The 26,834-nt window shown below is 49.0% G+C and overlaps 2 protein-coding genes across 5 annotated transcripts in view; both read right to left on the bottom strand.

Annotated features, from left to right (window-relative positions):
* The window catches only part of LOC112990873 (aryl hydrocarbon receptor-like), a 44,779-nt gene extending 38,359 nt beyond the window's left edge, over window positions 1-6,420 (bottom strand). Inside the window, exons 1-2 of the mRNA XM_026112901.2 lie at window positions 6,188-6,420; window positions 5,810-5,997 (exon numbers count right to left, since the gene is read on the bottom strand). Of these exons, the coding sequence (XP_025968686.2) occupies window positions 5,810-5,997; window positions 6,188-6,228 (229 nt within the window). The 5' untranslated portion in view covers window positions 6,229-6,420. The remainder of the gene's footprint in view (window positions 1-5,809; window positions 5,998-6,187) is intronic.
* Window positions 6,421-11,870: 5,450 nt separating this feature from the next.
* Window positions 11,871-26,834, bottom strand: part of LOC112990876 (uncharacterized) — a 46,075-nt gene continuing 31,111 nt past the window's right edge. For 2 of the 4 annotated variants that reach the window (XM_064515490.1, XM_064515493.1), the window contains 7 exons: window positions 22,223-22,312; window positions 19,657-19,780; window positions 18,309-18,451; window positions 17,367-17,569; window positions 16,878-16,987; window positions 16,315-16,456; window positions 11,871-15,821 (listed from right to left, as the gene is read on the bottom strand). In XM_064515490.1, coding sequence (XP_064371560.1) covers window positions 13,952-15,821; window positions 16,315-16,456; window positions 16,878-16,987; window positions 17,367-17,569; window positions 18,309-18,451; window positions 19,657-19,780; window positions 22,223-22,312 — 2,682 coding nt within the window. In that variant the 3' untranslated portion in view covers window positions 11,871-13,951. The remainder of the gene's footprint in view (window positions 15,822-16,314; window positions 16,457-16,877; window positions 16,988-17,366; window positions 17,570-18,308; window positions 18,452-19,656; window positions 19,781-22,222; window positions 22,313-26,834) is intronic. The other 2 variants (XM_026112904.2, XM_064515491.1) reach the window with 2 other exon arrangements.

Raw genomic sequence — 26,834 nt, 5'->3', positions numbered from 1 at the left:
CAGAAACACACACCTACTGTTCCAGGAACAAAAGCCTGAACTCAAGGGGATGCCGACAGCAGAGGAATAAAACCCGACTAAGACCAGTAAACATGAAGATTTTCCAGAGCTGTTCCTGCCAGGAGAAAACTGAAATTGTGTCCTCCGAAAGACAGAAGAGTCACAGGAGGCTGAACATCTCCAACCCCCCAAAGGAGAATGATGGACCTACAGGGTGGGCAGGAAGAAGAGAGGGGAGAGAAGGCCATCTGATCCCAAACTCAAGGTTAAAAACAAGCCCAAATTCAGCTTGTGACAAGGAAAAGAAGCAGGACCAAAAAAAAACAAAATAAAACAAAAAAACCCACAGTGTCTTACTAGCCAGAAACTTTAACCTACAAATGCATGTCTGTGCTCATATACACATACAGAGCATTGCATACAGCTAGCACAAACCACAGAGCATGCAGGAACCACCACCCTCTTGCAAAGGCTACACTTGAGCTCACTTTATTCAGTCCCAGTGCTTAGACACCAAAGCTAGCTCAGTGTCCAAAGTACTCCCCCACAACTGGTTTTCTTCTCAGGACTACCCAAAATGCACTTCATTTCCAGTAGAAAGGCCAAAATCGTAACAGACCATCCTAACAGACCTTCTCCAAGGGTGACTATCTCTGGAAATACCATACATAGGTCAGAAAGCCCCTGGACATAGTTCTTTGCAAGAGGCCACAAAGCCAGGCAAATACAGGATGGTGCCAGCTACGATGGTCATTACATGTATTACCATGACACTGAAAAGACGATCAGGTCTAGAGATCCCATTTCTGCTGGTGAAGAAGAGACTGTCCAACAATAGAAATCTTTGCCTGCCACACAGAAACACAAGGCGGCAGATCTTACTACTTTATTACCATTTGTTCAGAAGGAAAAAGGTTTTCCAACCTCTTTTCCAGATAAAACAGTTTCATTTTAGATCATACATCAAAGAAGAACGCGTCATTAAAAAAAAAAGTTCTAGCAGTATTTCCCCAAATCCATGTTAATACTAAGCTGTAGAAGCTACAGGGACTCCTTGTAGGAATAGGCTAAAGCATATCTGATGCATCGCAAGAGCACCTCTACTGAGCACAGCAACATAATACCCACGATGCATTTCTAAGGCTCATCACCCAAATCCTTGCCCACTATCACCATACAAAAAGAACAGCTTCCACAGCAATCCAAAGTAACCTATATTTTACACCAGTGGGTCACAATACTAGCACAGCACATCAAATGTGCACTCCATTCCCCATTCAGCTCTAATTCCACCCTCAAAAACAGAATAAATCTTCACTAGATGTTAAACAGATTGCAGAGGTTACAGAGACACCTTCCCCCCCCCCCCCCCCCAAAACAAAAGCCCTTCAGCTACATCACCTTTGTGGCAGCAACATTCAACCCTTTACCATTCAAACAAGCATGCACAGCTGCTTCTGGCACACCATACCTTGACTGCCTCTGAAAGCTAAACAACATGTTTGTTTTCATGGCAGAATTCTGTCAACCCATCTAACCTATTCAGATCAGCTGCTCCAATGTTAACAGAGGTATACTTTTTATGAGGTCCTATTAGGTAACACTGAGGCCAGCTCAGCATTTTGAAGAATTATCGGATGACCAGAAGATAACTTGGAGCCAGAAATAAAATGAAAGAAGCTCCCAAGGATTCTACCAGTTAATAAGATCTGGAATCCATCTTTTTTCAATCACTGAAGTCCTATATTCCCCTTGATAACATTTTTCTAAAAGCCTATACAAATTGCCCTATGCACCACCTACTCATAAGTTAAGATACTTAAATAAATAGATAAATTTTCAAAGAGTTTGGGGGAATCAGCAGTTAGGAGGAGGAGGCATTTCTGATATGCAATGAATTATTTAAGATGGGTCTAAAAAACTGGCAGCTGGCATAAATCTGCTGGGCAAACTGATTTCATTAATCTTTACACAACCTGAGACCTTGTCAAGAGCACATTTTGGAACGACGTTACTCCTCACAGCAGCGTACTCCAGTTTCTGCCATCTCCCTTGTTTCTCCTAGGTCTTCTCTGAGTAAGTGACCAAGGAGGTGAAACACACTTCTAGCTAGCTAACGATGGAAGTACCAAAAGTCTCATTCTTCCCCACTAAATTAAGCAATTTGGATAGCCTTCTTCTGAGCCCATATAATGTTCCCTGACTTATGACAGCTGTAGCACTTGCATTTTCTGATCTCATAGGGAACTTGTCACCATTCAGCAACTAAAGTAATTTTCTTTGGATCCCAGTTTTACATCTCAAAGGATGGAGCTCCCCCAAGTTACCAGCAAGCAGGCAGACAGACCCCTAGCTACTTCAGATGTCCCACTCAGCCCCTTCTAACCCATTCTCCCGACAGACTGAGCAAAAAACCTAAGCATGGGTAAGACAAAAAAAGAAAAAAAAAAAAAAAAGGCAAGCAAGGACTAAGAAGCAGAGTATTTCAAATAGGAAAGTGTTGCACTGTTTCCCAACATCCTCAATTAGAAATATCTCCAGTTGGGATCGACTTAGAAGTCAATTATCTCCTAACGCTACACATCCCAAGTCCCCTGCAGGCTTCACGGCAACCTGTAGTGCGAGCAGAGCTTGGGACCTACTACAGAGCTGTGATGGCCTGGACAGCCTCCCCACTGCCATCCTGCAAGCAAGCATGTATCACGATGACATAGCAAGGGGAAGAACAGCCGCCTCCCTACCCCACAAAATGGGGCTGAATGTGGGCAGGAAGCAAGGGTGAGCTCCCCAGCTGTCAGTATATGAAGGCAGGTCTCCGTGGCACTTGTCTCTCTTGTCTTTAGCCAGCCAGACATACATGGGCTGTATATGACCCCTCTCAAACAGACAGAAGTCTGACTCATGTTGAAATCTTAAGCTGGACACAAAACGAAAGGAAAAAAACAAAAAAAAAAAGGGGCTTAATGGGACATTATCTTCTCTAACATAGAAGTCCTGTGTGAATCAGCATCTCTAGCACATGTGGCAGCCTTGTGAGGCACATACAAGAAGGGCAAGGAGCGACAGCTGCCAATTGTGAAATACATTCCTCTCAGACAACGTCCTCAATACTATCTCCAGAAAAAGTGCCATTACCAGCAAGCCTTTCTAAGCTTAAGCTTACCTCAGCAACAGCATGGCTTGTCAGAGAGCAACATAGTAGAAGTCCCTCTCGATGTGAATATCTGAAGTTGCTTAAAATCATTTGATTTAGTAGATGGGATTTGCCCGAAGCTCCTCCTTAAAGATAAACTGCTTAAATCTGAAGCGGTTTTTTTGTTGGTTTTTTTGGGTTTTTTGTTTTTAAAAGCTCCCAGAGTAGCTAAGAGACACAATTAGATCTGTGATGTCATTTTCATCTAAAAGATAAAGCTGTGAGCAAGCAAGAGAAGCTGCCTGGTTTAAGCACACAGAGATAGGCATCTTCCCTAACTCCAGACACACTGCTCTTCTCAGCATTTGGAAAGCTGGCAACACCAAGTCAAATCAGATGTAATGACGGCACAAAAGAAAAAAAAGAAAACACCATCAAGAATCTCAAAACATGGGATTTTACAGTTTCTCCCAATGCAAAACCAAAATAAATCAACACACTCAGGATCCAGGAACGTAAAGCCCCTGAACAAACAGTACTGGCAAGGTTCCGGCGTTGGCAGCTCTCAAGGCAAGGCGTGCTGTTCCTCGGTAAGGGCTATCTTTTGCTTCCCTTTGCTTTCCAAACAGCATTAGTGAGGCATCTTGGCAGAATCACCTTGGAAAGAACAACAAGCCTCAAAGTATTGTAACTTCTTGTGTGATGCTTTGTGAAAAAAAAACCAGCCATTTTAAAACTGTCATTTTAAGGAACTGCAACCACCCCTCCATTTTATAAGTTCTTTAAGCTGAGAGTTTTAAGTTATTAATGTTTCAGGAGGAGCTGAGGCCTGCACTGTGCCACAGACTTCCCATACCGTCCTCAGCTTCCAGTCAGAACAAACATGCTTTTGCCAGGCAGAAGCCTTCAGAAACACCAACATAATCATGCCACATTTCTCCTCCTTTGCTTCAGAACATCTTAACAGATGCAACAAACTGCTAGGACTCAACTCCTTTCTGCAGGGCACTGCTCAAAGGATTTCAGGCAGTATATTCAGCATTGCAAAGGCTTAAACATCAGAGCTACTTACCAGGGCAAAAAAAGTTTGGAAAGTAAGGCAGACATAGTCAAAAAAAACAAACTGACCTGACATTGCAAGACAAACAATCCGTCTCCAAGGCCACTAGATTTTTATTTCACCCACCTGCTAATCCTATAAACGGTCCCCCAGGGTTTTGGGGAAGGACATTCAATGATTTGGAGTTAAAAAATTAGTGTTTCTTAGCTCAAATGTAACATTTTCATGCCACTGCTATTTCCCACTAGGGAAATCCAGGGCTATCTAACTACCCCTCCTGAGGGCTCATATGAATTACAACAACTATATCCCAGTGGAATGCTGAAATTTCTTTAACACAATGTATTTTAAAAGGTTCCAAAATAAACTGTAACCGCATCACAATTATTCATTGTCATAAAACTCAATAAGAGTATTTCTCCACCCTATTACAATAAAAAAAGGTCACTTTCATTGTGAAATTTTCCAACTACGCTACATAATATGCTGCTGTCCTCACAGTTGTGCCTGCCAAAGCCTCAGTCTAAGATCACAGGGAAATTCTCTAGCCTAAACTTCAGTTTCCTACTTCAGTGGAACCCACAAATAAAATCAACTTAATCTTTGAAGATCCTCCTAATTCCAAGCCACCATGAAATTTGCTTCTGTCAAAACAAAACACATTCACAGATCGTGCGAAGCACCACAACTTCATTGTGCAGCTTGCAGTCACAGAATGAGAAAATCAGTCATAAGAGAGAGGGAAAAAGAAAGGCATCAAGAGGATAAAATAAATACTCAGGCAAAAATGGATGTATTTTGTATGGTGCTATTATCTGAGTTAACATCAATGCCTAGTTACATCCTCATTCTCTATAAATTAATGAGCACTGTACATCGGCACAAGGTCTGCTTTCTCAAGTAAAAAGAAAGAAGAGGAGAGGGCAAGAATGAAGCAGTTATCATTCAAAGCAACAACGCCCAGCTGTGGGATGAGCTTTGCTGGCGGCTCTGGATCTAACGCTGCACTTCTGAATGGAAGCCTGCTCAACTCCCAAGAGCTGTCCTGCTAAACAACAGTGAAGCGATGTGGCAGGGTAGAAGGAGAAGAGCTCAGCTAAGTACCTGGTGCTGAAGGAGTCTGCAGCTCACTTCAACTTCAGCATCGGTGCTGCGTGCCATTATGCTCCAGGAGAGTCATCAGCACCGTGCTCAAGTACAGGGAGAGCTTAAGCAGATGCGAACTAGACACTGAAACTGCAAACATCCACTTGTGGACAGCAGCACTGTTAGCACTCAGTTCAGAGAGGGAAGGAAACTCCGAGGTCTCCCAGGGGGAGGTCCCCTGCAGGGAAAGGCATCAGTGCCTTAGCACAGAAAGGATGCTCTCATTCTGGGCGCCCCTCTCCCTGGCTGTTTCCATCTCGGGGCTTTCACACGCATGGAGAGGAACCCATGCAAGTGCAAGCAGCCCCAGCAAACCAAGTGCTCTCTGTAGGAGCACTACATGTGGGAGGCTTTGGGAAAGACCTGGAGCCCCCTTCTTGCTGCAGCTACTCCCTAAGGCTGCATTGCCATCCTGCTCCCTGGCTCCCAGGACACGGCTGCGCTGCCCTCCCACCAACACCTCCTCTTACCGCTGAAGAAGCTCTTGGCCCTGAGGTAGCTGACCCCCAGGCGCAGCACGGACAGCTTATCCAGGCTGGCGAGGACCTCCTCCGGGAAGGGCAGCAAGCCGGCCAGCCGCTCCAGCTCCGAGTTCAGCCGCTCCCGGTGCCGCTTGGAGGGGTTGGACGTGGCGCCTTCGGCCGGCCCGGGTTTCGCCCTGCCGGGGAGAGCCGACACGCGCCCACATCACCCGCCGGGACCAGCACCAAGCTGGCCCGACCGGGCACACAACGCCCGCCCCCCGCGGCTGTAACGGCCCGACGCCCCCGCGCAGGGCCAGCACCCAGCACCGCCCCCCTCCCCGAGCCAGCCCCCGCCGCGGGCCCGCGCCCCCCGCACACACTCACGCTCGGGGCACCGGCTTCTTCCGCTTGCGCCCCGCATACATGGCGGGCCGGGGCCGGGGCGAAGCGCGGCGGTCAGTGCAGCTCGCCGCGGGGCCGCATCCCGCCCGGGCACAGCCGCCAGGCGCGAAGCGGAGGACGCACCCTACCGACTGGGGCCGCCTGAGCCGCGGCACAACCTGGAGCGACCTCCGGATGGCCAATGGGAGCGGCCGAGGGGGCCGGGCCCCGCCCCCCCTTCCCCCCCCGCCCCCCCTTCCCCCCCCGCCCCGGGGGCGGGTGTGATGAGGGAGGGGGCGGGGGAGAGGTAAGGGTGCATGTGGGGGGGGGGCGTATGTAGGGGGTGAGGATGTGATGGGCTAGGGGGTGCTGGAGGGGTAAGGGGGATGTGGGGCATGAGGGGTGTATATGAGGGGCATGGAGACGCTGTAAGGGGGGGAGGGTGAGGTTGTGCATACTCTATGTGGGGGGTGTGAGGAGGTTGTGTGAGAAGGCTGAGGGTGTGAGAAGTGTGTGGGGTGGTAGGGAGGATATGGGGGGCGAGCCCCACTGCCATGTGGGGCTTGTGGGAGGGGGTTGTGAGAGTGTGTGTGTTACTGTGGTTGTTGGATGGTCAATATGACTGTCAATGTGACTGTGTGGGGGAGTCCCTGGCAAAACGCCAGCACAGGAAGGAAGTCTACAGAGGGTGGAAGCAGGGGCAGCTGACCTGGGAGGAAAGTGAGGGCATGGTCCGAGCATGCAGGCATGGGGCTAGGTAGGCCAAAGCCCCTCTGGAGTTTAATCTGGCGAGGGATGTCAGGGACACCCAGGAGGGCTTCAGTGACTACATTAGAGACAAAAGGAAGACTAAGGGAACTGTGGGCCCGCTGCTGCATGGGGCAGGGCCCCTGGTGACAGGCAACCCAGAAGAGGCTGAGGACCTGAGTGCCTTCTTTGCCTCGGTCTTTACTGGTCTTCAGAAAATCCCAGGCCGTGGAGGCCCAAGAGAAAGTCTGGAGCACGGCAGACTTTCCCTTGCTGGGGGAGGCTCAGCTGAGGGACTCCTGGAGCAAGCTGGGCGTACGCAAGTCCCTGGGGCCTGCTGGGATGCACCCAAGAGTGCAGAGGGAGCTGGCTGATGTCATTGCAAGGCCACTGCCCATCATCTTGCAGGAGTCCTGGCGCTCAGAGGAGGTGCCTGGGGCCTGGAAGAAAGCAACTGTCACACCACTCTTCAAAGAGGGCAGGAGGGAGGACCCCGGGAACTCCAGGCCAGTCAGCCTAACCTCGATCCCTGGGAAGGTGATGGAGCAGCTAACCCTGGATACCATTTCCAGGCCCAGGAAGGACAAGGAGGTGCTCAGGAGTAGTCAGCATGGGTTCACAAAGGGGAAATCATGCTTAAGCAGCCGGAGAGCCTTCTCTGACGGAATGACAGGCTGAGGAGATGAGGGGCGGGCTGGGGATGTTGTCTACCCTGACTTCAGTACGGCTTTTGACATGGTCTCACATAACATGCTTACAGGCAAAAGCTGATGAAGATGGGGCCGGGTGAGCAGGCCGGGAGGTGGATTGAAAACTGGCTGGACAGCAGAGCTCAGAAGGTTGCGATGTGTGGTGCAAAGCCTAGTTGGAGGCCAGGAAGTAGCGGTGTGCTCCATGTAGAGGACCGGTTCTCTACATGCAGTTTTGTCTCAACATTGCTGCTGCTGCTGCTGCAAAGCCGCCGCTGCCAAGGCACATCGGGCAATGCCGCGCCGGCGCCCCTGGGAGCCGTCCGCGAGGTAAACAACCTCGTGCATCTGCACGAGGTAAAAAGGGTGCGAAAAGGGCAGAAGGTCGTCTCTAGGGCACGAACTGCATGTACTCATTTGCCATCTGCGCATGAGCAGGAGACCCCCAGGTGCCCCAGCCCGTTTCTGGAAGGTTCCGAGAGGGCGGACTGCGCATGACAGTTAATCTGCATGGGAAGTGAGGAAGCACCTCCCAGAGGTGGGGCAAGAACCTATAAAAACTGCAGACTGTGTGAATAGCGGGGGGCTTGCTTGCGACGACTGAGGAACTGGAGCGGAGTCAGCAGAACCAGACAGGAGCTTCCCGCCGCTGCCCCCCACCCCCCACCACCGAGACTCCCAAGAGAAGAGGACCAACGGGACACCACTGGATCCACGGGTGGTGATATCTATCTTTCTCTGTCTTCCCCTTTTCCTCTCTTTTTCCTCAACGTGTGACGCGGGACGTGTCTAGTTAGTTGATTCCATTTTGCCTTAATAAATCTTAAAACTGGTTGGCTGGTGTCGTTTCACCTTAATTCAGACCAAAGGGCATCACGAACTTGGTCGTTTGGCCCCAAGGGGAGGGAGGTCGTCCTGAACGACTCCCTTCAGGCCGCAACACTCCAGGGGTCACTCCTGGGTCCAAGCTCCTGAGTTCAAGGCCTCCATCAGTGACCCAGATCATGGGACAGAGTGTACCCTCAGCTAGTCTGCGGCTGACACCAAACTGGGCAGAGTGACTGATAGACCAAGTGGTTGTGTTGCCCTTCAGAGGCCCCTTGACAGGCTGGAGACATGGGCAGGGAGGAACCTCATGAAGTTGCAGAAAGGGAAGGGCAGAGTCCTGCCCCTCGGCAGCAATGACTCCCTGCACAGCTACACGCTGGGGAAGGACAGGCTGCAAAGCAGCTCTGTGGAGAAGGGCGTGGGGTGTCCTGCTGGACAGCAAGCTGTCCAGGAGCTAGCAATGTGCCCTGGTGGCAAAGGCAGCCAATAGTATCCTGGGCCACATTAGGAAGAGAGCTGCCAGCAGCTCGAGGAAGCCGTGCATCCCCTCTTCTCAGCGCTGGTGAGGCCACAGCTGGAGTCTGGTATCCAGTTGTGGGCTCCGCAGGACACGAGAGACATGGAGGTGGGGGGGAGGGAGTCCAGCGAGGGACTCCTAAGAGGGCTAAGCGACGAGAGCATCTCTCTCAGGAGGAAAGGTGGAGCGAGCTGGGCTTGTTTAGCCTGGGGAAGAGAAGGCTGAGGGGGCATCTTATCCATGCCTCGAAATATCTGATGGGAGGTGGTCAAGAAGACGGAGCCAGACTCTTTTCAGCGGTGCCCAGAGACAGCACAAGAGGCACTGGGCACAAACTGAAACACAGGACATTCCATCCAACTTTGTGGAAAAGCTCTTTTACTGTGAGGGTGACTGAGCACTGGAGCAGGTTGCCCAGGGAAATCGTGGCATCTCCATGGGTGGAGGGATCCCCAAGGTGTCTGGACATGGTCCTGGACAGCCTGCTCTATTTGAGCCTGCTTGAGCAGGGTGGGTTGGACTAGATGATCTCTGAAGGGCCCTTCCAACCTCAGCCATTCTATTATTCTGCGGCTGTGCACACACATGGGGTCGGGGGGGGGGGGGGTGTCACACACCCACACTGTGCTATGCACACACTACTGCACACTCACATGGAGGCAGGTGGGGACAGTGTGTTATAAACACTCCCACTTGTGCATGAGGTGGTGAATGGAGTGGGGTATCTGTGTCCGCACACATGCACTTACACACATATACACTGCTGCACAGTCACACCGTGGCAGGTGGGACCAGTGTATCATGCACACTGCTGCACACATGATGGCTTGCAGAGTGTGCAAGAGTGTGTCAGATGCACATTGCTGCACACATGATGGGGTATGAGACACTGCATCACCTTCTGTATCTGGGCTTGTGACAGGCCACAACAGGGTTAGCTGTGAGCATGTGTCACACGTGCACCTTCACTTCTGCTGACACACACACAACCGAGGGAGACTCACACACCCATGCCTAATGGGGATCCCACCACTATCCCTAACCTAGCGGCCAACCCTGGCACAAGCAAGCTCCTCCTTGCATGGTGAGAGGAGCTCGGCTGAATGCCCTGAACCACCAAGCACTGAGCAAGATAAAAGCATAAATCTACAGGGAAGAGCAGGCACCTGTATTTCCCACTCCCTGTAGACTGCATTCCTCCTCAAAAATCACCCTACCTGATGCAAAATGCAGCCCTGTCCCACAACACAGAGCTGCTCCTTGTGCACTCCCAGCTCTGTGTCTCGTGATCACTGGACAGACTCCAGAAAATAGCTACAGGAGGAAGCAGCTGAGCCAGGGCTGTGCTTTTCCTATAGTCAAAGCCCAGAGAAATCAGATTTGGGATGAAGCTGAAAGAAGGCTTTTTCAAATAATTGTTCAGTCAAAAAGGAAATGGAAAGACACTGTATGAGGTCAAACAAAACACTACTTTGATATAAAGCAAATTGCCTTTTAATACATACAAAGCAGGTTTCAGCATATCTTTTTTCTTCCCCAACATCATTTGTCTGCAAACAGCATACAAAGAAACCATGAAGCATAAAGGTAGGCAGTCATCATAAAAATATACCTTATATGCACATACATAACATATGGGGAGTTAAGACATGAGTAACAAATAATGCATTGGAGACACAGAGGGTCTGTCTTGGCCAAGGGAGCCAGATAGGGTGCTACCTCCTTGGGTGCCATGGCAGGAAGAACAGACCCTGCAGTAAAAACACCTGCATTAATAACTCCTGCAGGACATGGAGCCCTTAGCTCCCCCCAGGCCTGGGCTGTGCACCCTTTCATACCACATTATATGTGTCAGAATGATAAAGGCGGGTGAGAGGTGTCCATCCTGCTGCTTTTTTTAAGCCGAAGTGTCTTTTCTCTTAAAATTCCTAGCATTTGAATCCATGAAGTGCAAGGCTCTGTCTCACAGCCAGTCAAGTCCTTGCCCTACCCTAGATACTCCTCCAGACCTCCTCTTCAGACAGGTCAGGCACATTTCTAGCATCACTCTCCTCCTGGCCAGTTTATCTGGTGCTTGTACTAAGCAGCTTATCCTTTCCCTAGCATTTTCCCCCTGGGCAGTGCCATGAGGCAGAGGCTCTGGGAACCCCAGGAGGGCAAGGTATGCAAGGTGAAAGCTGAGAATGAAGGAAAAGAACCAAGGAGACAAGGCCATTCCACTGCAGTTCTCCTTTTATGTCCACTGCGGCACCTCTAGATCAGCAGAGCGCCAATTCAGACAGAACCAGGACACATGCAGGTTTGTTGTTGGGATAGTGCTGGGATCATCATCTGATTTTGCTTGCTTGGGGATTGTTTCAGTATATTTTTCCACCCAGTTCCATGGCAAACAGACATTTAGTGGCGAAAAATTTTGTTTCACCAAAACCCGTTTTTCCACTGAAGACTGTCTTTTACTGAACGTTTACAACATGCCTGGATGTATGGAAAATTTAGCAGCTTTCCCTGAACTCCAATTAGGCTAATGGGAAGTGGGACTGTTGCAGATTGCAGTGGGTCTGACAGATAAAATCTCTGGTGTGTTCTGCTAAACCACGATGGAGTTCAGTGTCTGCATGAGGCCAGCCTCTGTGGTATGTCCACAACACACTGTGACTTTCTGAGACCCTGCAAAAATTCCCTCTAGCCCCCCGAGGAACATGCTAGAGAAGTATCCACATCTAATGCTCTGTTCTCTGGAGTACCGCTGGAAATCAGACAGAGGGATGAGCAACACCACAAGAGAAGAGGCTGACTTATCTCCATACCATGTGATATCCCGGCACTGCAGTTTTTGACTTCATGGCTAAAAGAGTGCACAAGGAGGTGCAGTGTTACCTTGGCAGGTCGGTGAAAATGCTGGAAGGGAGAGGGAACACGTTTGGAACAGCTGAGAGCTCAAAGACCAAATTTCAGTCCCTGAATTCGTGGCTGAGCCCTGGAGCCTGCTAGTTAAATGCAAATGGAAGACCAGAGGATCAAACTACATTTTGAGTACAGCATCTGATGTGGCTTTTCCTCTGACTGTCCAAGTAGAAGGCTAATGCCACAAAGCCAACACCTTAGAAGCACATGGGGAAAATACCAAAGAAGCACACTGGTACACAAAAAGACTTGTCAGTCTATGGCACATTGCTCCGCTGGTAACTATGCCACATGAGAAAAAGCAGTACCCACTTGACACTGGTGCAAGAAGCACAGGGGACAGGCCTGGGATGTGAAGCTCAGCATAACGGACATAAGGGGGTAGATCTGGAGGTCCCCAGCCCCTCTGACATCTCCGACTGACCTGGCGCTTGCCACATCTGGCCTCAAACCAAATTCCTCATCTTCATCCTCATTCTTTTTTCTGTGGACTTTCCCTGCCATATTTGGGAGAATTTGGCCCATGGTGAAAAAAAATTACTCCTTTGGTAGAAATACAATAAAAGGAAATTTAAATAAGTGGTTGTCCTGGTCTTCCAGGACAACAGTTTTAAGGCCACAAAGTCAGTCCAAAGTGGAAAGGCAGAAGACAGTCACTGGCTCTCTCACTTCCTTTCTTTATCAGGACTTTGGGAAGAGCATGCCATCCTTAGCAACTGCAGGGGTAAACTCCATCGCAGGGGGTTCCTCCGTCTGGTGGCACTGCTGAGCACAAGAAAGGAAGGCAAGGCAAAGACAAGTCAGTGGCACATCCAGGGTGAGCAGAATGGAGATCAGCTGGACCTTCTCTACTCGGCTGAATGGGGAAGGTCATGGACTGGTTTGTACCCATTCCTCCAAGATTCCCCAGAAAAGATAGCTGAGGAGGCCAAAAACATGATATGCCTCTACTGTAGCCAACTCCACCTCCCTGTGAGACCCTTCAGAGGCTGCTGAGCTTCTCAAAGTGCTTTATAACATCCCCCTTTTTAAGGAAGCAGGGTCACCTTGGGGTTGGGCTATGTCCTGATCACAAGGGAAGAAGAGGAAGGGATGGAGACAGGGAGCAAGGAGCAGAGCAGAGGTGTTCAGTCAGTCTGGGATGATCCACACACATGGGTGATGGTGAGACTACGCTGCTTATAGAAACAGCAGTTTAATGGTGTGTGCCTGCAAAGCCAGACTGGCTGGCCAGTCTGCAAGAGCCTCCTAGGAGCTTGCTGGCCAGCAAGTAGGGAAGGAGGTCTTACACCATGATGAGAAGGAAAGGAAGATTTCACTGCAAACTCCAGCTGTGTCTCAGCAGCTGATACTCATGCCAATATATGAATATTGTCCCTGGGCTGGGAGGTCAGGCTCTCTCAGAACCCCTCTTTCAGATTCCTTTGCCTGCTGGTGGCTGACATCATCACTGCAGGAGAGACATATCCATGATTCCTCCTTCCTTGGACCCCAAGAGAGAGACAAACCTCCCTTCCAACATGGCTGCATTTCCCTGAATAAATTCTCATGGAGAAGCTGCAAAACACTTCATACTATGCTACCTGAAGGTCTGCTGCAGCACCTCATTTCAGGCACTGGAAGATAAAATCCTGACTGACCAGGAAGTATGCGGCATCACTTGAGGGGGTGCCTGGCCAAGTACAGAAAAGCCCGTAATTGCCAGATACTTTTCAAAATATGGCTCCCAAACTGCAGATACTAGTGAACAATGAGGTTTGAAAACAGACTTTTCCTACACAGTTTTAAAGAGCTGGCTGGAAGAAGGGTCAGGAAAATATTCTAAAAATATTAATTCAAAGAAACGGGCCTGTTACTTAGAGCTATCCTTGTGGTCTGAAGCATTTCTGGGCATTTTTCTTGCTCAGGAGCCTGGAAGCCAGATGGCTTCATCACACAAAGGGTGCACAGACAGCTACAACTGCCAGCAAACAACACCCCATCTGTCACCATGTACCCCTGCTCACCACCCCTTGCTCCACGTGTGCAAACAGGTGCCTCTTAGGTCCCGCAGCCTTCACACCTCACCTTGAACTGAACATTTCAAGCACAGAGTGGCTGCCCACCTGCCTGTCTGTCTGTGAAGGACACTGATGGAAAGCAAGGCCCTAGCTCAGGGGAGGGTGCTTTTGCACCTACCTCCACAGGGAGAGTTGTTGAGCAACCCAGCATGGGTCCTGACGAGTAATGTGATGCTCCAGGGTGGCTCTCACTGTGGCAAGACAAAGTGCTTGGGCGCTGGGGAAGGGATATTTTAGGGACATCCTTAAGAAAGGTATTTTGATGTTTAAAGAAGCCCTTGCTATTGCCATACTCCCACTGAGGCAGCACAGTGTGTTCTGTCTGCTGGGTGTTTGGGTCCATGCTATTATCCAGCAGGATGCTGTTGTGTTGCACTGGAATTAGCTCACTGCATCCCTGAGGATGTGTCCCAGCCTGCACAAGTTGTGGCCGGGGCTGCATTAACCACTTGTCCTCTTGGAGCATCACCCAGTCCCCTTCCCAGTAAAAGCTGGACACTGTGGGCGGAGCAGAAGGCTGTTTGGGGAAGTTCCCATTTCCTGGCTGCTGGCCAGCTTCTAATGGCTTTGATTCTCGCACAGGGAGAGCTGCTGCTGCATTACGGAGGTCCTCAATTGCAGAGAACTGGACTGTGCAAGACTTGCGCAAGTCCTGTTCAGGCCAAGGAGCGGGTTGCAAAGGCGACAAGCGCAGCCCAGCCTCTGGGGAGCCAAGCACGCTCTGCTGGTTACCAGCCAGAGCAGTTTGCTGTGACTCCATCTGCATTCCTACCACTCCCAGCTTTTTTGGAGCCACAGTCACCCAAGCTTCTGATGGGCAATCTCCTGGAGCGATGCTCTGCCCCAAAGCATTGGCTGGGTTTGCCAGGACTGGAGTATTGTGCCACTGAGTCACTAATGCATTTGAATCCAATGGAGGTGGATAGCCTGAGCCCATCAGCTGGCACCCTGTCTGGCTCTGATTTTTAGGAACAATGCTGTCTGCAGGAAGGGAGCTGGTATCTTTTCCTTGAAACAATTGTCCTGGGTTTGCCAGCTGACCTGTTACAGATGGCTTGCTTCGGGAGCCTGAAGTACCTGGGGTGGTTCCTTTCACGAGCCCAGCTGGGTTAAATGGCACCTGCTGTTCGGGTTGAGCAGAGTTGCCCTTGGACATAATGGAGACAAGAGAGACCACAGCATCTTGGTCTTGTGCATCAGGTGCCTGACACTGCAGTGGTGTTTGAAACCCCAGTGGTACAGGAGCTGCTGAACTAATTGCCCAGAGAGCTGCACGACTGCTTTCCTCACTGCAGGAGGCCACCGTTGCACTGCAGTGTGGGAAGTCCATGCTCTTCCCAGTGTCCTTCCTGAATGGCATCTGTTCCGTGTAGGCATTCGCCCCACTGCCCAGCCTCTCACCAGTGTTCTGAGATGTCAGCTGCTCTGCACCCAAGCCAAACACAGTCTCCTCCCACTGCTGCAGCTCCATGTTGTCCGCACTGAGGTTCTGGAGGGTCTGGCAGATGTTCCCGTCCACCTCACTTTTCTCAAAGAGGGTTTCAATGATGACCAGGAGGGAGTCGCTGTCCTCCTTGGTGTCGCTAGCTTTCTTCTCCTGGCCTGGCCCATCAGGCTCACTGATGAGATCTGTCAAGGGGAACTGCAGCACATTATCAGCATGAGAGACATACACAGATGCATCCTGCTTCTTCATGGCCTCAAGAAGAGAACTGGGGTCTACTGAGCACTGTTCCATGTGGGAGTCTTTATTTGTCTGAAACTCCTCCTTAGTCTGGAAGGAATCCAGGAAATCAGGAAGGTCATTGCCATATAAGACTGCTTCCCCTGTGGCAAAACTAAAAGGCAGCTGCAGGTTTCGCTTCCGCAGATGTTCCTCCCCTTCTTCATTTCTTCATGGCAGAGGAAAAAGAGATGGAAATAGCCTGATTATATTCTCTGGGCAAGACAAAACCAGCTTCCAAACAGCAACATGGGAGCTCACAGATCTGGCTTTTCTAAAAATACGGTGCTGGATTGGGCTGTTACTAGTAGCGTTACTACTGGTGAAGGACTGGGGCTGTGGAGAGCCCACAGGGAGGTCTCTGTATTGCTTGGGGAAGAGCTGCATGCACAAGGCTCACCCTAGGCAGAAACAAGTATGTCTGTAACAACCTTCCTACAGCTGTTTCACTGACAGCATTTTCAATCCTGGGCTCCAGCAGACCCATGTCCCCTCTCCCAGAGGAGGTCATGCACAGGAAGATGCTGGCCTTGCAGCCCAGCCACACTTTCCTCCAACTGCATTGCCTCCTTGTGCCATGAACCATTCCATCATCATCCATACCTCTAGTCTCCAAGGTGTGAGGAGGAGGTGAAAACAGTCCCAAACTCAGCGATACTCACGAGAGGGCCCGCTGTCTGGCGATGATGCAGTCAGGCTGGCCTCCTTTGTACACCAGCCTGGCATTGGCCTGGACCCAGACCCAGCCAGCCTTCTTGGTCAGTAGCCTGAAAACTGTCAGGCCACTCTCCCCTGTCTTCATCACTAGGGCAGAGAGAAAACACAGTTGGCACAGATATGATTAGTCTGTAACTCCATGAGGGTAGACAAATCACATGTGCAAGAGGTCATGATCTGGAGGATCACCTCACAGCCATGCTATGGAGGCAGGACATAGAATGTAATGCTGTGTTTTATGGCCATGCTGTGTCTCTCTGCACTTGCAGTAATAGCTCCATGTGCAGGCATCACCCAGAACAGGAAATCCTTTATCACGGTCACTTCTGATCCTGGACAAGATTGCCCATCCCAGAAGCAATGGTAACAGCACAGCCAGACCTTCACTGGTACTGTGGTGCTGTGATAGTGTCAAGTCCCCCATGACTTATGCCCTCATGAATGCGCACTCTGCAGCCATGATGCCCCCACGCTAGGTCAGGGGCCTACTGTTCCCCTCCACACTCACTTCTCACGTGGTTCTCCGCGCAGTACATCATGTCAGCCACGTGCACAAACTGGTATCCGGATCCCCTCATACACAGCTCTGTTTCCGTATATCCCAGCACAACCTTCCCCCTGAAAACAGAGTATATAGTGCATCTTCTTCCCAATATCTGACAGTTAGCACCTGTCAGAAACTAATTTTGGTGGCATGGCTGGCTGCTCCAGCCTGGGCTAAACTGCATCCCATTTTACAGGAAACCCAAGCTGGATTTGCTGGGCTAAAACATGGGAGCTAAGAAGTCCTGGGACTCAGTTTGTCTGCTTTCTGTGTTACTGGGGAGTCAAGAAACCTGTGCTGCAGAAATGCCTGGCAGTGGACCAGACACATTTCCAAAGGGGTCAGACACCTGCTGGGTTTGCCGTGGGAGTTTGGTCAGAAGTGCCCTGCTCCTAAAGGTTTTCTGTTCAGCATCTGTGGATTTTGCTACAGCAAAAGAGGGAGACACCATACCTGGAATCACAGGCAGTTGGAGTAAAGTCCAGCTTATGCTTTGTCTGGAAGATGAACGTCTTGGTCTGAAGCTCCAGGATTGAGAATGGCTGGAGGGGAGTTGCGATGGCAAAGAGAGCCAGTTGGGGAAGCACTGAGGACCTACTGGATGCCCTCTTCTGCAGCCCATGAAGCAATTTCAAGCGTCCATGGAAATTCAAGGCCTTATAGGGGTTAGAAAATGAGAGTATGAGGCAAAAAGCATGAGGAAATGGGAATTAGCCATGTCAGACTGCCCTGACTCACACCAGCATGGGACATGAGTGGCCTCTAGTGAACATACATGCACAGTGTATGTGAAACATGGGGTCTGTCCTGACAGTGCTGGGTGCAAAGCAGTGCTATCAACCCTGTTACAAGTGGGAGATGTCTCTGGGCTGCATTCAGAGGGGCCTGATACAAAGGGTTTGCACTGGACTGGGCTGGACAGCCTGGAAACACAGCTGGCTCTGTCGGGGTTGGCAATCTGAGTCTATACTGACATCATTAGCTCTCTGGACTTGCTGGCCCCCATTGCAATTTTTCACCCATGTGGCAGCTTCCTGATTCAGTGGCCACTCAGTCTGGAGGTGCCTAAATCCTGCAGGGACCTTGCTTTATGACCTGACCTTATGCACAAAGATGTGTGCACATAGCCTGTGAGTACTGGCTCTGAAACCTATGGGAAGTGACATTCCTGGCTTTAAAAGAGCCAGGCCTGGAGGGATGCTCAGTGCACCTGGAACCCTGCTGGGTCACACCATAGAAGTGTGAGCAGAGGAATGTGGCTTTCTGCTGAGATGTGCCAGGTTTGCTTCATCCTCAAGCAAGAATCTCTCCCTCCCTGGGAAGCCAGGCTCAAAGCTGCATGCTCTGGAGGTGATGCTGGGGGAAGAGGGGTATGGTGGCAAAGGACTGAGTTACCAGAAATCCTGAGGAGTTATCCAGTAAGCAGCGGAGACGGCAGATGAAACTCCTCTCCATGAAGGAAGTGTTCTCAGGGGGGAGGTGCTGGGGGCTGTACATGGTGCTGTATCCAGCTGTCAGAGTCTGGCCCACAGGCATGACTGTGAAACCAAAGGGAAGTGAAAGAGTTGAGAGCGAGAGAGAGCACATTCAGATGGACCACAGACACTGCTCTCCACCCAGACCTCCGTCCCCAAGACCATCCTCTACTGTCAAGCTCTCTGATGCTGTTACTTCATAGAAGGTGAGGACTATAACAATGAGAAACAGGAGAGAAGGAAAAAGTGTGGTCTCTTCTTCTCATGGCTCTCACTTGGCCTTGCTGATCTGCTCCTGATGAAGACTTTGCTGCTCAAGTGAACCCATGATGTTCAAAAAATGGATACAGTGTTGCCATGGGAAATTAGTAGCTCATAATGGTTTCTGATCACTTTTCTTTCCCTCATTATTAATAAACATACAAGATCGAAAGTTAGTCCTAGAGTGAACGCAGAACAGTCGTGAAGCAAGCTCAGCTTGCATCCCAGACAGAAGCAAGGGAATAAACTGCCTGCACTGAAATAAACAGGATTTCAAATGCTCAAAAGCAGAAAGGCTTTTGAGAGCTGTACCCATTCATCCAGCACAGTGAAAGAAAACGCATCATTGCTGTTGTTTGCTCCATTTGGTGATGGGAGGAAGGGGATGGCTGTGCCAACATTCTGGACTCATGCTCCAGTGCTTGGCTAACACAGGGAATGCAAGTACCAATGGGAAGCCATGAGATGCTGCAGAACAGTAGGAAACCACTGTCCTTTTAGTCATCAGCCCACAAACATTCCCAAGCCAGGGGCTCCCACAGACAGACTGCAGGCACTGATGTGGCTTTCAGACTTCTGACTCAGGGCCTGTCCACGAAGTGGGACTTGGCTGCACCAAATGGCTTTGAAGGCCGTGAGCACATGCGCACAGGCTCTGATGATGCACAGCATTCCCGTGGTAACTCTTTGCTGCTCCTACTCTAATCTGCACAGCAAAAGGAGCACGATATGCATGTTCACCCATGAATAATGTCTGCTTTCTGCAATATTGCACTGAAAGTAGCTACACACAGCTCTGCTGACCCTCTGACTTTGAGGTCTGGCATCTTGCACAACCACAGGGGTATGCTTGGCTGTTATAAATGCTGCTAGGAGGGTTTTCCAGGATGGATGACCTCACTGAGCTGACAGGTGGCTGGTCTCTGGGAATCACCTCTGTGGACTCACCCTGGGGCACAGGCAAGGCCAAGACAGGCCTGGATGTGCTTCCTGGCCCCAGCACTCACCATGGGCAGTGTACTTGGCCCTGCTGGGTGCAGGAGGGTTCAAGGCCCAGTGGAGCTGGCAGTGGAAGGTGGCTCTGTCATCTATGTGGATCAGTTCGTACACACTCTGGTAGATGAGATCCGACTGGAATGAAAAAACAGGGGAACAGAGCTTGTGACAGCAGGCAGGTGCCCAGCTGGAAAATGGCAAGGGCCATAAGAAAGTCGAAAGTTTAGAAAATGAAAGCTTTGGAGAAACAGCTGAAGGAACTGAGCCCAGAGAGAGGGGATCTCCGCCTCTGGGGGTTCTCAAGTCATGGTTAGGCAAAACCAGGGACAAGCTGATCAGTTGTTGGGGACAGTCACGCTTTGAGGTGGAGGTTGGACGGACTTCTCCAAAGACCCCTGCAGAGTGGCACTTCAATATCTATGCAGTATAGCAAAGACACAACTGGAGGAGGATGTGGTAGGAGTCTTTCCTCTGTTGATACTAAAAGTGAAGTCATTAAGAGTAAAGAAACAAAAAATTTGACTTTGCGTGCAGTGTGGAGAGCAAGGGTAGGTACTGGGAATTGTCTGCTTTTGGGGAGGGTGGCTCAGAGGTGAGAAAAAGGGAACAGAGAATGGGGCTGTCTGGGGACATCATGGAAACATCTTCAGAGAAAGTTTCTAGAAGCAGTAGAAATGGTCATGTCTGGGTAACCTTAGCCCCGAAACCTTAGCAGCTTGCTGCTCAGAACTGTTACACTGCCCATTCCCCTGATGCCCTTTGGCCACAGTTAAGGAGAGCTTCCAGGGTAGCTTATTTCTCAAACAAGTGAGGATAAAATTCTCCCAATGTCACCAAGCCCTTCCAAGGATGTTTCATAGTGGCTCCGACTCTTGATTATTAACCACAGTCAATCAGAAATATTGAAACTCCAGTTCCTTTTCCTGCCATTTGGAGACCCTGTTCTTCAGAAAGATCCACTTTTACTCTGAGGGATAAACACTGTAGCTGGACCATTCACTTGGAATATCTTGAGGTCTAGACACTGTTGTATGTTCTCAGGACCAAATTAGGAGCTGCCACTGGAATTGCTCCTGATTAGGCCATGTAGGAGGCAGAGTGCAAGTCATTGTAAAAGAAAGCTCCTGAAACACATACACCACCAGGAAAATCTCCCTAGAAGGTATCTACCAGTATCACATGCACCTCAGATGCAACATGGAGACTGCTGGGTTTTGCCACTTCTCTTTTCTGTATCGTTACAATTGTGGGTTGACTTGCCGACCAAAGTTTACAATAACCTACTACCTAGGGCTGGCAAAACACCCAGTTGCAGCTCATGATAATTTCTCTCCTGTAGGACATTGTCTGGAGATCAGGCACCTTCAGATGACTGCATGCCAACAGGAGCCCAGGCCAGGCTGGGGTGTGTCCTCGAAGTGCCTTCCCATCCCACGTTCATGTCATCTCTCTCAAATACTGCAGTTCTGGCCCCACCGAACATAACAAGGTGCACAAACCTCCACCCCTGCCTTGAACGGGGACTGCCATTAGACTCAAAGCCTGTGGGAATTGGCATCCCAGCACAAAATATCTTCCTTCTGTGGGCTGCCAGGAAAGCCAGATATGCTGATGCTAGTCCGTAAGATTGGCCACACTGCAGAAACACCAGAAAATCTTCACACCTCCTGCCTCCCAAAACAGATCCCTTCTTCTCAGGATGGCGCTTTGGACCAACCTTCGCCACCCTGGTCCCACGCACTCTGTCCTGTGCCACTGGGACCTGGCACAGCACAGAGTCATGGTCAGTGTGGCCCTGCTGAACCCATGACCTGCTTGAGACAACAACTACCATGTCTGTACTTTGGAATATGTGCCATAGCAAAGAATCCTACTTTGTTAGACATACAGCTACTTTGAGAAAACCATTTCCTGCTTCTGACAGCTGTTTCATCTCAGGGCATCTGGTGCCTGTGAGGATTCTACTATGGCGAGGCGGGAAAGGAGGCAAAGGGGGGGCAGAGATAGAAAAATACATTGGTCTCTGCAGCTGCACCAGAACCAATGCTGCTCTCTCCATGGCTTTGGCCACAACAAAATTAATTTGGCAGTCTCATGGCACGTCTATTGACTTGGTCCTTTGGCCTCATAGGCTGAATTCTGGAGGAAACTGAGGTAATGGGACAGATGGAGTCACTAGCAGGACAGTGGGGAGAGCCCCACTTCTCCTCTGCATCCCATGTAATCTGCCCACCTGCAGTGCTTCAAGGCACTGACATGCCCTGCTCCGCCACACTGTAAGTGAAAGTATATGCACCTTACAGCACAATTTAAACCATATGACAAAAAGCTCACACCCCTCTTACACACAAAGACAAGAAGATATGGAGCCTGCCATTCCTTGGTTTGCATCTGTTACTACTAAAATCATGAGCGTGTTTGTTGGATTTAATTACCCCTGAAGAATATGACTCATTTGAAAGTATACATCAAAATGACCAAAGGGAGTTGAGAGGAAAGTGAAGAGCCCTGATGTTGGCTATTAGCACCTCCTGGATTGTCTCTATTTATTTAAACTCAGGAAAAAATGGTACTCACCTGATGAAACCCCAGGAAGTCCTGCACTGTAGGGGAGACATAGAAGATACAGCCATCTCCACTCACGGTGATGAGAAATCCATTGAGTGCCTGAAAAGGTAAATTCAGCCCAGAGTTACTCTTCCTAGCCTTAATCCAGCTGCACAAAGAAAACCTTTTCTAGGTGTTTCTCAGGTGTCCATGGGACAAGAAGGGATCTTCTTCATCAGTAGGAAACCCACAACAAAGAAAAGCAGCTTGAGACTGCATTAGGCTTTGAACCCCTGATAGCTGGGGAGTGGGGGGGATGGGCTTCTCACTGTTAACACAAGCAGTGATCAAAAGCGGCCTGGCCAATTTTTCCAGAGCCATTGTCCAAACCTTCTCACCAGAGGGCAGCTCCTTTATCAGAAGGGACTAGCTAAGGACAGGTTTCTGGGGTGCCTGGAATAGGTTACCCTCTCTATATCTATACTAGCAAAAACCAGGCCTGTTTTGCTGGCAGATCTGATTTTCTTTAAGGAACTGGCATAAAACCTTCCAGAGAAGCATAACAAGAAGTAACAAATGCAGACTGTGTGGAGGGAGGAAAGACTGCAATGACAGAGCCCTGAGCTATGCAAGAGCCCAGTGGCTCGAGGAGGCTAGCACCAGTTCAGGCATAAAGAAGCGTTCCAAGGTGGTAACTAAACTGCAGTCAACTGACTTGACATATTTACCCACTCTTTGATTTTAAGGATGAACTCCAAAGGTAACCTGGAGCCTGTTCTTCACTCCAAATTTCCCAAACAGGGGATTATACAAGCTTATTTCTGCATTGCTTATGTAGGTCTTCTCCCCACAATTTCTCTGAGGATCCCCAAAAACCTGCCTCTTAATTCTTAGTACCTCAGGACTATAAGCACATCACTATCCCACAGACTCCTGCTCTCAGCTCCAAAAGTGCATGAACACCCACACAGCTCACCGAAGCTGGGGAGCAGCCAGAGCAGAGGTGGTCGAGTGTGCATCTATGTGCTTGCATGTGTCAAAACCATGTGAAAACACGCATCCTCTTTGTATAGGCCTCTGCATTTTGCATGTAGCAGGATTACAATTCATTGCAGACACAGCTCCAAAGGGATATATTGCACTTGTAAAAGCCCCTTCCCATGACTTCCACCTCCACTTGCCTGGCTGTCCTCTTCTTTGTGTCCTGAATTTTCCCAGGAGCAAGTGGACAAACTTGTCAAGTGCAATTGGCTTGCCAGAATGCAAAGTAAGACCAATTCAGCCACTGCTACCACTGAAAGATGCAATTGTAGCTAAAAACAATTCCCATTTTGAAATTAAAAAGTTGGAAAAATCTGGAGTTTGTGAGACCCTGAATTCATGTCTGTGATGCCTGAAGTGGCTTCCTCCCTCTCCTCATAAATGTGCAGACTGTTTGACACATATTCAAGGAAGCAACAGCATGCAGATCTCATCTGTCTCTGATTACATGGGACCACAATCCTTTCCCATCTGATTTTATTTTTGCTCCTGACAAATGTCCAATAGGCGCTATGTTTGTAAAGGCCCTCAAACATTTCTTGGTGTTGAGTTGCCATTATGAGACACCAAGTTGGGAAACTCTTCCATTCCATGCATGATAGAGAATAAAGCTTTAAATACAAAAAACTGACCTCTACAAAAATCATCCTGGTGTGCACACCATCCGCCAACTTCACTTCTCACAGTGCACTTTGCAATTAGATATACACGTCCTGCAGTTAAACATATACCCAACTAGTAGCTCCCTGCCGGAAGAAAAATCTCTCTACCGACACTGAGTTAATAGAAAGCAATAGATGTACGTTTGCGACTATTCATATCGTGTTCCTGGACATAGGCAAAATGAATTGTAAAATCACCTACATTTTCTAAATAGCTATGGAAAATGCCAAGGCTCACTAGCATTTTTCCCTGGCCCTGTAGTCCTAATGCGTATGCAGTCCTTGAGAAGTTAACAGGCTCCTTGTGTGTCTGGGCAATTCTCTCTGGTCCCATTTTTGCAAAAGGAAGGTACAATCTAGTCAAAAAATATAGTAATTGCTTCGTGAGAATTGTTCGTCCTTTGTCTATGTCTGACTGTAAAGAGCAGCACACCCTCTATGTGGGGAAGGATTTTAGAGCTCTTACTCACTTGAAAGGGAAATAATTCCCTTATATGTCCAAGGGGAGAGGGGAAAGGAGAAATAAACCCAATCATATTCCAAGAGAAAGCACTGCTAGTAAACATCTTGATCAGTTACTGGTTGCTTTGTTCTAGTGGTAAAAAAGAATACTAACAAGTTAAAAAATTACTGTTTTGAGTCATACAGAAGATTGTCTTCCTTGAAACAGTATGTTTTTAGCTCCTCTAGTCCAGTGCATAAACCTTCACACCTTGTGAGGGTTCCAAGAAAAATCAGCCTCTTGAGTCAAACTGATTCAGTGTTGGCTTCCAATTTTGCAGCTCACATTACTGGGTGCTCAGTGACTGCCTTTGCATGTCCTGTGAGTCATCCTCAGTGCAGCAATGCTCATGTAGCCATGAAAAAATATTTTAGGGGCTTTTAGAAACATTTCAGGGGACTAAGGTTTCATTTTAAATTTTTTCATCCAGGCCACAAGCCACTTTGTGTCCTTCTGAGCCATTTTAGCAAATGCTGGTGCTGTCAGGTCTTCTCCTACTGTCTTGCAATGGGCCATCTCAGGTGCCATCCCCCATGGATAATTTTCAATGGTCTGTTTGCATGCAACAATAGAACAAATAAAAGTTCTGAAATCTTCATTTCTTTCTTCCAAGCAACAGAAGTGTTATTTTGTCCTGTGATCCAATTCCTTAGCCAAACCACAATGGCTATCCTAGCCGCAGGTCACAGGTTTGCACAGGGAAGATGGAAGCCTTTGGTCTGAGAGACCTGAAATGTATTTAAACTGTACAAATCCATCACCAGCAATATGCGGCATTGCAAATTCAAACTGCAGTGCATTTAGGGCAACTTTAAATTGCTGCCATAACAATGGTGGGCCTTTGGAAGCCTGATTTCTTCGTGGGCCCAAGCAGAGCTGGCCAAGGGTTGCCAAACCACTAATATCAGAATCTAGCATGGAAGGGTGACTCCTGATTCTTCCTCCATCCTGCAGACTTTTCTAGGAACACTGAGATGGATGGGATGCTCCAGAGCAAGAGAACCAACCAGTCACCAAAAGAAAAGCAGAAAATCAAAAGGAAATTAAAAAGAGTGGAAGAGGCTAGTATGGAAGGGATCCAGCAGTAGTAAACTATCTACTTGAGCATCATAAATGGGAAAGCAGACTGCATTACAGAGGCCATTCAGAAGAGCAGTGGCTCATGCATCACCCCTCTGGGATGCTCACGAGATCCCACACAGGATCTGCACTGTGCTGCAGCTGGACTCTGCCCCCATTGCCTGGTTCAGCCATGCTTAGCTTCTCCTGCCACTGTAGAGGGACTGTGGGGACTTGCTGTTTGCTTGAGACAAGGTGGGGGAAAAGGGTCTGGAACAGGTCCAGCTACCCAGCTGCATATGCTACTTGTGATGTGGACTAGCAGAAAGCCTTCATCTTTCTTTGTCCTCTTCCCCTACACAAAGAAGAGTCAAAAGCAACTGGCTGAAATACCTCTTGTATTTGCCTACTAACAGCTACACTTTGGGGGTTGTTCGAACTGGGTTTTTTAAAGTAACTTGGATTATTTGAAAGGTTGCTGATTTGAACACACAGATTGATTCTGTACAGATCCAGCTCACAGGGGGACCAGTCCCTTCCCTTTGTGCTCTGCAGCCCCTCAAGGAGCACTGAGTTAGTTTTCTGCAAATTACAGTGCCTAATTAAAATGCTCTTTGGGGCAGAATGGGCAGCTCAGCTTCAGGATTTCTGTCTCATTATCACTGCTCATGTTTTCCAGATGCCTTCAATCACCTGAGGCTGCTGATGCTCTGGTGGCTCAACAAATTGACATCATATGGCCTGGTTCAAAGCCCCAGAGAGCACTTGGGCTCAGCTCTGCAGTTAGACTGAGACAATCACTAGCTCTTTTTGGTCCTTTGCCATAACTAGCTGGTTCCCCTAAATCCCCAAGCCTGCTCCTCACCCCAGACTGACTGTTGCAGCAGGAACCCAGGACACACCAGACTTGTATACACAGCTGTCATTTGGGGGTAGGCTTATATGGCATAACCCAACAATATAGGATCTGGCCAGGATTTTGCAACAGCAAAGTAACTGCACGCAAACATTCTAATACAGAAGTAACTTCTGGTCTCATGTGCAAGAACCTCTCTGGTAGCAGGCAGTATTGTAATAGCATGTGTCCTATTTCCTCAGTGAAAAAAATCCCTGCAGAAAAAAATGAACTGTTTTTGGATGACGCATAGCAGAAGAGTATTAATGTCCAACGGCACAGATCATTTAAAACCACTTGACTTGGTTCTTTTAACATAAACAACTTTTTGCTCAGAATTGCTTTAAACTTTTGGGTCATTTACTGAAAGTTATAGCAGTGACTTGCCTGAGGTAACAAGTGAAAGAAAAAAGCTTCATAAATGCTTATCTGGTTATTTTTAACAAGTGTATCTTTATGTTCTAATGCAAGTCATACCTCTCC

This window comes from Dromaius novaehollandiae, chromosome 7 (assembly GCF_036370855.1).
Source record: "Dromaius novaehollandiae isolate bDroNov1 chromosome 7, bDroNov1.hap1, whole genome shotgun sequence".
Taxonomy (NCBI): domain Eukaryota; kingdom Metazoa; phylum Chordata; class Aves; order Casuariiformes; family Dromaiidae; genus Dromaius; species Dromaius novaehollandiae.
The sequence above is the reverse complement of the archived record's forward strand: the minus strand, read 5'-3'. Positions and strand labels throughout refer to the sequence as shown.